This window comes from Desmodus rotundus, chromosome 11 (genome assembly GCF_022682495.2).
Source record: "Desmodus rotundus isolate HL8 chromosome 11, HLdesRot8A.1, whole genome shotgun sequence".
In the NCBI taxonomy this organism is placed as follows: Eukaryota; Metazoa; Chordata; class Mammalia; order Chiroptera; family Phyllostomidae; genus Desmodus; species Desmodus rotundus.
Genome location: NC_071397.1, coordinates 94,197,219 through 94,212,496, shown reverse-complemented (window position 1 = coordinate 94,212,496; position 15,278 = coordinate 94,197,219). Strand labels below are relative to the sequence as shown.

Sequence of the window (15,278 nt, the reverse complement as noted above, 5' to 3'; positions counted from 1 at the left end):
TCTGAAAGTATTGCATCTTTATTTTTTAATCGTTATAATTCTTACTGCTATTTTTGAGGAGCACTTATGAAGGGATGTTGTTGAATGATAATGAGTACCTGTGGTGTATCCCTGACAGCAAAGAAAAAGGTTCAACATTTCTCCATCAAATATGTGATAGAGGAAGTAAGGCCCACTGCACTTCCTAAAAATAGAGGAACAAGGACACCTTTGTTTTGCTCATGAGAGGAATTTGGGAAGGGCTGGGCTTGGCGGGTTTATCTTTGATGCATGTGGTTTCAGGTGGAATTTGGTGGCGGGAGGATGTACTTCCAAGATCACTAATTCATGCACATGTCTCGAGTCCTGGTGTTCCTGAGCTTCTCCTTCTCCCATGATGCTTCATTCTTCTGGGACTATCCACTGGCTGGTCTTTGCCAACACGGCAACCTCAAGATCACCAGATTTTGTAAATGTCATCTGGCTTCCCCTAGAGCAGGCGTTCCTCTTTCTATGACTTTGATCTAAATTTCTTTGAGTTTGAGTCCAGGAGCTCATATAAATGACAATGAAACCTGTCTATTTATTTTTAAAAAACAATTTCTAAGATACAATTTTAACACAACCAAACTTCAGTAATATGGAGTAAAGAAAAAAAGATGACTTGTTGTTTTGAGGACAGATTTTTGAGGTTAGACGAAGTCATCTGGGACAGTGGGAGGGTGGCAGGGGTGCATAGAGTCGCATGTGAGGAGGTGAGTGTAAAACAGTGTCTTGTGTAGGTGAGATGTAAGTGAAAAAGTGATTAAGAGATGAAGAGAATAGGTTGGCCACCGGCAGCTGGGCAGACCACAGGAAGCTGGCTGGAAAAAAAAAATGTCATTGGCTTCACTTAATTAAAAGCAAGAATAAAGCAACCCAAAGACAGATGGAAAATCTCACATGTACAGTCTATAAAGGGATGGAAACAAAAAATAAGCACACGTGTTCAGGGACAGGTGAACTGGTGACTGGCCATTTACATCTGCTCCAACTTTTGTATTCTCAGAACTTGATACGGTAAGATAGTCTAACAAAATAAAGAACAAAGGCAAGAGAAAAACACTCCCTTTAGAAATAAACGCAAAACATTCTTTTGTAAAACTTCTATTTCTGGCTTTATAATTCTAGTTGTTTAAAAACCTCTATGGAAATAAAAGGAATGTTAAATTGGGGAGTCAAAATGATGTTTTCCGTTCTTTGGTCTCAAGCTAAATGGTGTACTTACATCTTGTCCACTAGGTGTCTCTCCTTACATGTTATGATTGCAGAGAGAGCTAATCTATTCCTGAAGGCAATAGTTTACATGAATTGTGTCAGCAAAGGTCTTAATTTTGGCATATTTAAAAATGGCTTTACTTTAATAGATCCTCCCAAAGAATACGTAGATGTGTCTTGGCTACATCTCTCACTCTTGCTTTAGAAATTTTGGAGACATTAACCCAGAATTGTCAGCAGATGCAAAATTCAGGTACTTGTACCAGGGTTGTTGGCAGGCTAGAAGCCTTCGAGTCAGAGCCTGCAGTTTAGGCTTCTGACCAGGAAGTCAGGCCCTATATTTCTGAATGGAGCCTTGGCAATAACGCTTAATTCCAAAACAAACTGCCTTTGGCTCTCCAATGTCTCTTTCCAGGAGCTGTATGCCTTGCTGATCAGATCCTTCAAAATACCCACTGGCTGCTAATCTGTGGCCCCCACACGTAGCCCTTTGGGCACAAGATATCAATTACTGTGAGTCGCAAGAGGCCCTTCGGAATTTTCCAAATTTGGTAAATAGTTTACCCACCCTAAGTTGTCTTAAAGTAGAGGTAGGATCATATGTAAGTTAATAGATATTTATAAGGTGTCCATTGTATGCCTGGCCTAAAACAACTACAAGAATTATTGGACTCATTTGTGCTGTAAGAATGTAATGGAATTTACTATCTGCAGGGAAATTAAACACATTGCTAAAGAAAGGTTGAGGAGGCAAAGGTTATTGTAAGAGACCTTATAACTTTCCGACCTTATAACTTTGTAGCTCTGTAAAGTAGTTACTCCACCTGCTCTGTGTGTTGGCTTCCTCATTTGTAAAGGCAGAGGTAACATTCCAGAGTTGATTGAAGATGGAAAACAGTTTGCAGTAATTCTTCTGAGTATCATTTTAAGAGCCTCCCTGAGAAGTCACCCTCTCCTGGGTAAAGGCAGCCTCAGGCACAGCAGTTTAGTTCCTTATGGCCTCTACCTCTCCCGTCTGAATAAGCCTAGGGCACTACCTTTGCAAGACCAAAAGCCCCATTAAGGTGATATTTCCCCATGAAAGAGCTAACCAGACAAAAGAGGAATTTTTGCTCCAACCCCAGAGCAGCAGGTACCAACAGTAGTCTGCTTTTCCACTAGTTTCCTTCTCCTGGCTTCCTCCCAACCAGCAGTGGTCCTGAGGCTGGGCGGCTTCCACGTGGGGTGGACCTCTTCACTGCGATGCAGAGAGTGTTCAGTGGAAGGTTGCTTGTCGAAGCTGTATTGAATTAACCAGCTGCCTCAGAGTGGGGTGCACCACGGTCCAGACCTCAGAAGCAGAAAAGTACACCATCTTCCACAGAGGGAAAACATTATCATTATTCATGTGGACAAATTTAGAGTTGCAAATTACAAAAGGTAAGGGTTGTCTGAATTTGCCATTCTTGTCTGGCCCAGTATAGCGCATGGCCTCTGCCCTCACCCCACAGGCTGCAGTGAGAGAACGTAGGAACCAGGTGTGGTTACATAAGGGCTCCCATCGTTGGGAGCCAGGGGGTGTTCCTGGGACAGTCTGTAGTAGATCTGACCATTGATACTTTGCCTTGGGTCTACCAGGCTCCCTGTGACCTCATCATTGGCTTGGGGGTCCTTTCCCTCCATTTTGTAGCCCCTTGGGGCTAGTACTAATCAGAGAAGGCTCCTTGGGTTCTGATCACAAAACCTTTAAACGGGACCTAAGCATGAAGCTAGGTTGGACCGTAGAGTGACTGGCTCCTTCCTGGACGTTCCTTGGATCTCTGTCACTGGCCTAGGAGAGGAGGCAGGTTTTATCTGCCCTGGCGTGCAAAGGCTGCTGCTAGGGTGTGTGCATATGCTTCTGTGTGGTTAGGGTATGCACGAGAATGTTTTGTGGGGCCCCTGCTTATATAAATAATTCAAATGCCTGAAAGTCAGAGTGTCAGCCTGACTCTGGAGGGCTGGTGGGAGCAATCAGGGGACAGGCATCATGGAGCTAAAACAATGATGAGAACAGATCAGTCCCATGGAGATGAGGCTCGCTGCTCTTCAGGCATCTGGGCGACTCCATGCTCTGGTGAAGAAGTGCCTTAATTGGGAGTAATGGGCACAGGGCACACACCGGTGGCACCCTGCTGTGACCTCAGAGGAGATCAGCAGGGCCCTGCTTGCAACAAGACTAAGGACATGCTATGGATGCAGACCCAAATCTTTGAAGTTTTGGGTTCTGAATGCCTGCAGAAGGGCGGGAGACCCCTCCTGTCCAGAGATGCAAGGGAGCTTCGTGGCTCCCCGAGGTGCCTGGTCAAGCAACAGCCCTTTGTGTTTGGTGCAGGTTCTCCCAGGAAAAAGAGGTAGATTGTTGGAGATCTCTTGCAGTTTGCCACCTCCTTGTTACTGTGGTAAAATGGTCCTTTTGGAGCAGAGATTGACATTGGCTGAAAGAAGGGTTTTTTCCCCCCTTAGATCTGTACATTTTTATGTCTAAGCCTTGACTGTCAGGACTGACAGCTTATGTGGGAATGCATGAAAAGAGAGTAAGGAAGAAGCCTGCCAACCTCCTCAGTATTTAGTGGTATTGAAAGTAATTTTAACCATCCTAGTTTCCTTTTGTTTAAAAAAAAGCTGTGGGATGGACCTTGGAGAGTATTATGCTCAGTGAAAGAAGCCAGTCAAAGAAAGACAAGTACTTATATGATTTCACTCATAGGTGGTCCCTAATGAACAAAGTAAACTAGCAAACACAATGGAAATAGACTCATAGATACAGAGAACAGACTGACAGGTGGGGGCAGGGGGCTGGGTGGAGATGTAAGGGATTAAAATAACCCTACAAACTCATAGACACACTACAGTGTGGTGATTATAAGAGGGAAGGGGGGTGGGGGGAGGTTGACGAGAGTAAAGGGGGATAAGTGGTGACAGAAGCAGACCTGCATATACATATACAGATGATGTGTTATAGAATTATACACCTGAATCCTGTGTGATTTTATTAACCAATGTCCCCCAGTAATTTTTAAAAAAAACTTTGGCTCTTAAAGCCACCTGTCTGTTCATCCTCAAAATAACAAGACAGCAGAAAAGCAATGCAGCAAAATGAGTGGAAAGTTACCAGTAAGAAAGATTAAATAAATTAAAAAGAAAGAATGAGAATGTTTTAAAGCACGTAGAAAATCAACTGGAATCAGAGTGACAACGGAGCTTAAATTTAAAATAAAAAATTTTGAAATAATTTGGATTAAGCCATTTTTTCCTTTCATAAATTTCCTGGATAAAGTAACAACCCTAGCCATCCCCCCCCCCCCGCCCCTCCCTGTGCATGTGATCAGGGGAGGTCACCTTGCATTTTCACCTCCCCTGCTCAGCCTTGACAAGAGAAATCTCCTGCTAACTGGCAAAACTAATGGATTATTTCATGTCCTTGGCTGATCTAGATGAGCCAAGATGGGCCTCCCATGGCATTGTTCTGATGGCCTGTCATTTCACAGAACACGCTTGCCTACAGGGATTCTCCTTGCTGGTTAAGTGTGCACTTTGTTGCCACATGTATTACAGGCTTTTTGGTGACTGAGACTTCTGCCTCGAGAATGACCAGCGGTTTCTGTTTCCTCTTTAGCTCTACTTTCTGGATAAAGAATAATTCACATTAGTTGCCTGCATTTGTAGACCTTCTTTCTATAAATCCATTTATTGCTCTAAGAATGTCTTGTCAAATGCTAGCATTGTGATGTTAAAGGATGAACATGTTATGACTTAATCTGTGGGTTTTAAAAATTGGAGTTCAGAGTTCTGTTCTTTTCACTTAAGGCTCTGTAAAAAAGAGAGAGAGAGAGAGAGAGAGAGAGAGAGAGAGAGTAAACCTAGCCCACAGCTTCTTTCGATTGGAAAAATAATCTCTAAATCACAACAAATTGTCTTCTTAAAAAAAAAACACTTGAAAATGTTAGCCATCATACTGCTTTTCCCACATCATCCTAAACATTCAAGTGTCTGTAGAGGACTAGGCAAGGCAGTTACTTTGAATCAGTTGAACCTATCACTCCCTTTAGCAACTTTTTTTTTAGTTCTCAAAAAAATACTAATTATACTTTCAAAGACCTTCTTTATCAACAGAGAATTTGTTGCATATTGATAGTCTTGGTTTATCTTCTCATTTTCAAGCTCTATAGGACCAAAGCCCCTATTTCTGACTTACTAAATGACAAAACAGTTTCTAAAATAATTGCAAGAATAAACTTACATTCTGTTTGTGCCTACCACAAAATGAAATGATTCTTCACCAGTACCATAGTCAGTTCGGGTGCCATCACAAAATACCACACACTGGGTGGCTTCTCAGCAGCAGAAATGTATTTCTCCCAGTCCTGGTGGCTGGACGTCGGACGTCCTGGTGCCAGCACAGCCGGTCCTGGTGAGGGCCTTCCTCCGCACCGCAGACTGTGGTCTTCTCACCACGTCGTCACACAAAGACAGGCTCTCTGACCTCTTCTTCGAAGGGCACTAATCCCATGGATGAGGGCTCCACCCTCGTGACCTAATTCCCCACCAAAGCCCCATCTCCAAATGTTGTCACCTTGGGGATTTGATTTCAACATAGGAATTAGGCGGGAGGACCCAAGCATTTATTTAGTCCTTAACAACCAGTATATATTAAGGCAAATCTTTTTATTTGAAATTAACTTTATAATTCATTTGATAATGACCTGTGCTTTCCACTTTTAAGTTGCAGGATTTATCAGGATACGTTTTATTTCATCTCACTTAAAAAAAAATTAATGACCTCTTTGTTTTGGCTGAGTCTCACGTTGTGGCATGTTAAGAAGAAGGTGACTGTCTCCAATATAATCGAGAAAGCTGTTCCCTTAAACTCTGAAACAAGGCACCAGAAATGTTGCTGGGAGGATGGATAGTTAGGGAGTTTAATCAACGTTGAAGTGCAAAAGCTATTTTATTTGATGAAACTTGTTATCACACTTGCTCAAACCCTTTAGTTGTGTGCTAATTCCATTAGGAAGAACGGTTTTCTATAACAAAGCTATTCTAAGTAATTGTTTCCATTGAAGGTAATTGTTTCCACTTACCGAGCTTGCTTTGTGCCCTGCATTTCCCGTGTGATATTTCTTTTAATTTTAACAAAAATCCTGGGAACTGGTTATTATTATTTCTGTTGAACAGACGAAGCATCTGCTGTTCAGACAAATTGATTTTTGTACGTTTCCACATTTAACAAGTGGCAGAGTGAAGTCTGTTCAACAGAGATGCATGTGCAGAAGTTTTCAATATTTTTGGTTGTGTAGTCATAAAATAATTTGGAAACCCTGGGAACACTTTTATACTTTAAATTGTTGTTTAAAACCCTGGCTGGGTGGCTGAGTTGGTTGGAATGTTGTCCTGTACCCAAAAAGGCTGTGGGTTCGATTTCCAGTCAAGGGCACATACCTAGGTTGTGGGTTTGATTCCTGGTCAGGGAGCATGGGGAAGACAACTGTCGGATGTTTCTCGCTCACATCGATGTCTCTTTCTCTCTCCCTCTTCCCCTCTCTAAAATCAATAAAACATATCCTTGGGCGAGGATTAAATTGTCATCTAGATTTTATCATATGTTTAAATGGTTGCAAAAGATGTAATTTCTGGCATATTATAAATCTTGATAGTAAAGAAGTTTATATTTCTCTTTAATTATAAACTATACAATAAAAATATCACAGAGATCTTATATGTCCCATTTCTTTCTCAAAAAGGTAATCCTTGGAGTTTAAAATTCTACATTGCTGTTTCCTCCCCCCCCCACCCCCCCCGAAATTCATATTTTTATTTCACTACTCCATGGATTTTTATCCATTTATATAATATTTTTAAACTTGAAAATATGTTATTGATGATTCTATCATACATTTCAGCAAAAAGAATGCATATTTAAATTAACTTAAAAAATTTTGGGTGACATAATTCTTTGAGCCATAAAAGATTTTATTTGGAGTTAGTTATCATTATAATTATTATTGGAATATAATTTAACAAACAGTGTGAATATGTTACACATTTTGACGATAATGTTAATACAGAGGTATACATTGTTTTCCAATGTTGCATTGTTTAATGAGATAGTTGAGGCTTTCCCTCCACTTCTGTCACATGCCCATGAATGCATTTTATCTATTTCTAGAATGAGAGGGAGTTGAAAACCCATTTTATTCCCATTATTGATTGTTATGTATGTAAGTACCTAAAACTCTTTTTCATATAAACAAATAGATGGGAGTGAAGCACCTTTTGAACTCCTTCCAAGTATATGCCCAGTACCACAGGGTGATCTATCAGAACAAGTGCTTTTAATGACTAACAAACATGTAAAATAGATTCTTCTTTAATTTTGTTGAAAGCAAAGAAATGCAAACCTCTTGATTTACAAAAGTTCTCTGTTACCCAGTCATTAGACTGTCATACATTTTTATTTCCTGGGAATTATACAAAAATTCTTTATCAAGACATATGAAATAACTATTTCTTCCTATCACTCTTTCACTTATAGGCAGCTTGCTTAAACTGATAGTCTCAGAAAGGGTTGGGAATATGGAAAAATCACTACTTTCAAAACCCCTTTTTCTAGCATTATTATTATTTTTCATAAATTACTTTTATTGTATGCTTTAATAAATATTTTGATCAAAATATTAGAGCTACATATTTAGCTTATCAATATATAGATTCCACATGCCTGATAACATGGTTAATTGAGCTGCTTCTTACTGTCCAAACAATAAGCAAATGCATTTATGTGAATCTCCATGACCTCCATTTCATTTCCTAATTCTTCTGGATAATGGCTACATGCTTTGTATGAAAGAGGAGAAGCAAGAGTTGGGCTTAAATTGTTTTGATGATTCTTCTACCCCCAATTATTTTGGTGATATTTTAGATTTCATGTATGTCAACTACAAGAAATAAGTAGTGAAGTTCTATTAAGTGAACACTCAGACAGTCTCCCCAAAGGCACATCCATCCGTAGGGGCACCACCCCTCATGATTTCTCCCTGCCCTGAGCTACTGATTACATCTTATTTCTACACAGTTCCATTTCCATAGCCTGGGAAGGAGATTTCCACTGCGATGTTCATGCCCGCACTATTCCACTAAACAGACAAAGTTCGAATTCATAGGTTTGCTGTATGGAAACGCAACGAAAGTTTAATGCTTTTATTGCTTGTATTTTTAGTTCATTTACTCAATAAGTATCTATTAAATTATTCTGTGTATAAAATGGGGATCCAGCAATAATCAAATAAACAAAGTAAGCCACAGTGCCTACCCCCAGGTAAGTTATACTATAGTGGGGTCAGATGTTAAAGAATCAATTGCACAATTAATAACTCAACACAATAATGAGAACACCTATGAATAAAAAAGAAGGTGCTAAGAGTGCATATAAAGGGGGATGATGATAGGATCAGGAAACACTTTCTTGACTAAATGATATTTGGTTTGAGGACTGAAATATTAGTTGGTACAAGCCATCCTGAGTGAGGGCTGTTGAAAAAGAGCGTGCACAGAGGCTCTGAGATGAGTAGAAACATGTTTAAGGAATTTTTTAAAAAGCCAATAAGTCAGGGAGATGGAAAGAAATACATGGAAATGATCCAAGATGGGGCTGGAGAGGAGACAGAGGCCAGATAGGGTGAAGACTTCCTTGTAAGAGATTTTCATATTTTTGTTCTTTATCTCAAGACTCAGTGGCCATTGTAGAGATTTAAAGACAGAGAAGAATAGTCATGTGCATTGAAAACACATCACTCTGGGCAAGAAAGAAAGCTGGAACATAAGCTAGAATGTTCACGGAGTGCTCCAAGAGGGAGGTGCTGGGGCATTGGGCTAGGATGGCAGTAATGACAGAGTGGGCACACTTAAGAGATAGTAGGAGGTAAAGAGATACAATATACACAAGAGAAATATTCTTCAATATCCAATGAAGGCTTAATATCATCAATGACCAAACCAGTGTATTGTCAACAAATCCCAGTGCTTATGGGTAGACTTGAAGATAATTTTTTTCCTTTTCTCTTTTATTACCTCCTGTAAATTCTGTGCTTGTTTTGCTATTAATAAGCTGGCTGAGTGTAGGGATTCAGAGTTCTACTGAAATAGCAAAACTGTCTGAGGGTGTGATCTATTTATTAGTTTAAAAAATCATTTTGATGACTCTTGCCTAAGCTGTGGCCATCCCTGGACTTGGCCCTGGGGCATGAAGACTAGCTCTGGGCTTCCACCTTTGACATTCTCATGATCTAACCAGGAAGACCGGTCCACAGCATCATGGTACAATACAGACATGGAGGAGTTAGTTATGGGCAATGTCCTGTGGGAGGTTTCGAGGAAGCCAAGATGGTACTGTGATGGGTAGGAGAACAGGCTGTGGAGTCTGGGTTTGAATTCAGAAATATTAATTTACTAACTTCCTTCTCTAAATTGCCTAAATTGTCTCATCTAAGATATGGGACTGATATAGTAGATTACTTATAACATGGTCCTAACAATCGTATGGCCTGATACATAAAAATCATCAGTTGGCTCGGCACATAATAACTGATGTAAAAATGTAATAAATTGAGCTATTATATTACAGGGGAGAGGCTGATCAGCCATCTGGGTAGAGTCGGGAAAAGTTACATGGCGGTAGTTTATATCATATTTAAAGTGCATATATAGTTGACCTCTAATAAATGCTTGCTTAAGGAATAAATATGTTTATAACAATAAGATAATTTAGTGAGCACTTATTATATGTTAAGCCCTGCTATGAGCATTCTAAAGATATGTTCTCACTTAATTCTTATCTGACCCTAAGAAAGAAATACTGTTATTATCCCCATTTTATAGGTGGGAGTCCTGAGGCCCCAAAATATCAGTTACTTGCCAAAGATCACAAAATAAAATGCCAAGCTGGGATTTAAGTCCAATCCAGACCAATCCAACACTTTGCTCTTAACTTCTACATTTTCTATAAGCTTCTTTACCTAAAAGTGCTGCTGAATTCACTCTAACTTTTACTGTTTTCACTCATTCCATGCATGCTCCAAATACATTCCATGCATTGCTATAAAGAGTCAAAAATATTTATAGCATTTTATCTAATCATTTTATTTTATATATAAATACTTATTTAAAAATATAAATACCTTTAAAGTAGTTCCTGTAATCCCCTCTCCTCACTGTCCCCTCCCCACTCCCCCCTGCCCATTGTTAGATTGTTCTTAACTTCAATGTCTCTGGTTATATTTTGTTTCCTTTTTTCTTCTATTTATTATGTTCCAGTTAAAGGGAGGTGGGGGAGGGAGGGGGGTTCGGCTGGGGTGGGGTGGAGGGATGGGGAGAAAAGGCACACAACTGTAATTGAATAACAATAAAAAATTAAAAAATATATATAAATACCTAGGAGAAGAAAAATGAATTACTTTTTATTCCAACTTTCACATTTTGCCATAACTATCTTCAGACTTTTTTTTCCAATGCATTGATGTATAAGCTGGATGGATATAAACCTGTAATTTGATAAAAAAATCAATGGCGTCGCACTGCTCATGTTTCCTACTTACTTTTTCCTTAAGGGTGTGCTGTGCAGCTCTTTGCATGTCTGACGTGGCAGTGATAAGCAGAGTTGGTGGCACAGCAAATGTTAGTGGCCAGTGTGATTGTCATCATCATCCCGACAAAATGCTCTCCAGCCAGGCTGTAATAATTTGACATTTCAGCAACAAATTACTCTTTACGAGACACCCGCCGCAAACGCGGCATCTGTCACTTCGTTTTTTGTATGTGTCAGTCCTGAAGATTGAAAATGGAATCATGTTGTTTTATATAGCTCTCATTTTATTAGTAATGGAAGTTATGTATTTTTATTTTTGAAATTTTCTTTTACTTAGCCTATTTAGTTTGTTTCTTATTTTCTTACTGATGTGGATGAACTCTTTACATTATGACTTTTATATCTTAAACACAGATGCCGCTATTTTCACCAGCTTGTGATTTGATTTTTTTAATTTATATTTTGGTGTATTAGTTAAATAGACAAATTAAGTTTAGTAATAGAATTTATCAGTTTTTTTAATTATGATTTTTTTCCTTTTTGGCACTTTACAAATAAATGTTTTCTTCATGTTTATGTAATGTAAATATGGTATCTTTGACATTAAAAAGGGGTATCTGTTCTTCACAAGTTGGGAGCCACTGACACGGGCTCTGGAACTGTATTTGTGATGTCGCTGGGAAGAAATTGAAAGGCTTTCTGCTTTGAGTGACTTTCGGTGGCTTGTGGATGTTTAACAAGTTTCTTGCTTGTCAAAGTCTGAAAATATGAGATTTTCTCTTTTTGTTTTCATCTGCTTTCCTTGAAACCACAGGGTGTCTTGTTTTCAGGTGACCCACTACAAAGTGCAGTACATCAAAAGGGGCTCATCTTCACGTTAAAGTTGGGACTTCAGAGGTAGAGGAATGAGTGGTATTTCTGAAATTGCTTAGTTACTATCATCAGAATACTAGTAATGGATCCAATCATTCCACATCTTACATCGTGTTGCACATCATGAAGAGAAAAATATTTCTGCTTTTCAAAGACATATGTTTCTATATAATACAATAATAAGTACACAAATAATGTTCATGTTTTGTAGACTTAACAGAATACTGACAAGTGGACAGGTGAAATTTTGGCTTATTTTATAAACTTGGTCTTAAACAGATGGTTTATTGAATTCTGCATTAAAAGGCCATCAATTGAAATAGAAATGTCCCTCACCTGCATCCCCAGGTCAAGAGGTACATGCTTTTATGAACATGTTAACACTAAATTTACCTGAAATTTTTTTTCTCTTCTAGCTTTCATTTCTACCACTTTGGTATCATACATGGCTTCAGATGGCAATGTTCTTGTAAGTACCCTTGGGGACACCCTCGACTTTAGATACTAATCATTAGTTTGATGAATGTGTAGAAAACTAGACAAGTCGATTTGAAGTTTGGCTAGGGCTTTATTGTCCTCCACTTCATTAGCCACAATGGAATGAAATGATCCTTTGTTAGGTTTCAAGGTTTTCTTATGCTCACCAAACATTTGTTTAAGACTCTTAGCTATTTTCTTTGAAAGATCAAGACACATAACCATAATTTTAATGAACTGCACATGAATTGTTTCTGCTTTAAATTAACTATGTCACTAGGGCCACCTCTCATGCAACCTTTATGGGAACAAATTCTGTTAATTGTAACACTGAAATTGTAGGTTTCTTTTAAATTAATTCTATAGCCATAAATTTGCATAAATTAGGTAAGTCAACTGAGCAAGCGCATTATTTCTAGTAAATGAGAAAACTTGGGCAGGGGAAATTGAGAAGTTGACCTATGCTACATGATGTTTCTAACAAAAGGGAATTTGGGGTAGTGTGGGATTGTATGTGTGCCACTTCTGGCACATCTAATGACCTCCTGATGGATACATAGGTTCGAGTTTTTGGGGTAGAGCCAAAAGCAGAATCAGACGCAGGGTGTTGAGAGAATATAGTATAGACTTCCTGCCAAATAGAGAACACAGGCAATGATTTCCTGCTGCAGATTAGAAAATGGATGTCAAGCAAGGTTATGGTTATGGTGATGGGGAAATTGAAGCAGACAGCTCCTGGAAGGGACACCTTACTAAAGAGCAGGACAGAAGAGAAGTTCTCTGCTTACTTTAACAATTTCAAATCCCAGAAATAGAGAAGGCCACGAGGACACTTGAACTCTGAAGTTAATTTTAAATAAGGAGAAATAGCTTGCCAGTGATTAAAAAATGGTGGAAACTTTGGGAGACAGGACCGCAGAAAACTAAAAATGAAAACATGAATTATAGTCATTTATGTACCCTAGGAAATGCACCATCTAAAACTTTCAGAAGGGGAAGTGCGATCCGTTGGAAACAAGTAGGTGGGTGTTGTTTGGTAATAGAAATAGGAATGATCACAATGAAGACAGAGAAGAACAATGTAGAGAATAAATGTGGCTGCAATGGAAGTCGTGCTAAAATTAGACATAAAATCATATGTACAGAATGTTAAAGGAGGCTCCCATGGTCAAGGGCAAGAGCAAATAGATAAGACAGATCTGTAAAAATAGAGTCAGGAAGACTAAAGTTCAGAGTATTCAAAGTTTATAAAAATTTTTTAAAAGAAAAATGCATAAAATTACAAGCACATGTGTGTTCTGTGGGAAAAAATAAAAAGGAAGAATTAGGACTGCTGGATCCTTGAGAAAGGTAATACAGTGTTTTGTTCTTACCTTGCTACTCCTTTTCCACTGAAGAATGTTTAAGAAGAAATTGGGATAAAGAAAACAAGAGGACACCTAAGCACTTCAAATTAATAAATTCATCCATCCACTCAAACATTCTTTTAACGTTCACCGATGGCATCTCCTGACTTTATCATGTATCAGCCACGGTAGGAGGTAGGAACAGGAGATTTAATTGTGACTTAAGTTAAAATATCCACATTTCAAAAAAAAACCCCACTGCTGGGTGTTGTAACACAGAGTGCAGATGTGATTTTACCCAAGGACTAACATATCATCCACGTAATTCCCAACCTGGAGCTGTTACCACTGTGGCATGTAACCCGCTCCCCCGGGACCTGGGCACAAGTGGATTCTGTGTTTATTGGAGAGAACTCTACCCATTTAGGGATCATTCTCATTTCATGAGCCAACCTGCACTCCTAGATTCAATCAGCTCAGCTCTCCCTGTGTGTATATTTACCTGTTCTTTTTGTCTCGTAGCTGATGTGTTTGGGCAGGACGGCTTAATGTCTTTCTTAAGCACTTCTTACAGCTGCATTTCAGTGGTTACCCTACTTTATGTTCCCATTCAGAAAATTAGTTCAATTTTCTGGTGGTATTTGTTCCCTAAATAAAGTGTAGTGCAGGACACATATTTTTATGCCAGTTAGTTTTGGTAGGCTGGACACATTGGACCTAATCATATCCTGAATTGCATTTCATTTCCACTAAACTTACGTTTATGGAGCTATATGTGCTGAGCATTGCTTGGTGCCAAGGTATGAAGATGAGGAGCTTACCACTGGTGGGGGAAGGGCAGTACTTCTAAGGTACTTACGTTCATTCTGACCTGATAGTTATTGTTGAGGTCGGCACGGTAAATGGTGCTAATAAAGCTGCTCAAGAAACTAGATGCTAAGCATTTGAATTGTCATTATGTGTGTGGTAGAATAGCATTGTTATTTTTTGTTCAGCTGAGATGTTGACTGTTTGTTAGTACTCTCTTCTCTCCTCTGAAGGGAAACAGCAGAATTTTCATAGCTACAACTTCACATAGAATCAAAGGTATTAACTCACCAAGTTCTGTTGGTTTACCTGCTATATATTTCTCCATCTTCGTAGATACAACACTTGTCCTTCCCTCTGCCCACTGGGCTCTTTGCCTCTGCACCTGCTCCACTCTAATCCACTTGCCACACAGCAGCCACAGTGAATTTTCCTAAATGCAAATCTCAATACACACGCCAATCACCTGTAGACATTTGTTCAGTGGCTTCCCATTGGCCTTCGGTTAAACTTTATGCTTTCAAACACGTAACTTTGCTACCCTGAATGTGGTCATCCCCCACACTCTGTGGTTGATGTCTATTGGATTGTACCTGCTTCCTGTACCGGATCTTCTTATGCTCAGGCCTTTATCTTTCAGGTCTTGGTTTCTTATCAACTCATGGGATGCCTTTCCTGGCTCCCCAATCTTGGGTAAATTCTATAATGAGCTGCAATACAACACTTATGTGCAGAACTTATTATCCTTGTTTAATTCTATGTCTGTGTTTGACTAGAAGCTGCGTGAGAGCATGCTTACCATTGAATCTCTAATCCTTGATACTGAGTAATTTTGCAATAACGTGGTTGAATAAACAAAAAGCATAATTTACCAAGTTGTGGCCTGAAAAAACAGAATTTATGTAATCACCTACAGAAAGTTCTCTGGTCTCTGATTT

At 39.1% G+C, this 15,278-nt stretch overlaps 1 protein-coding gene across 12 annotated transcripts in view; it reads left to right on the top strand.

The window, feature by feature from the left end:
* IPCEF1 (interaction protein for cytohesin exchange factors 1) overlaps nucleotides 1–15,278 on the top strand; it is a 152,009-nt gene that overhangs the window by 60,138 nt on the left and 76,593 nt on the right. For all 12 annotated transcript variants that reach the window (XM_045188916.3, XM_045188917.3, XM_045188918.3 and 9 more), the window contains one exon: nucleotides 12,127–12,179. In XM_045188916.3, the coding sequence (XP_045044851.2) occupies nucleotides 12,127–12,179 (53 nt within the window). The remainder of the gene's footprint in view (nucleotides 1–12,126; nucleotides 12,180–15,278) is intronic.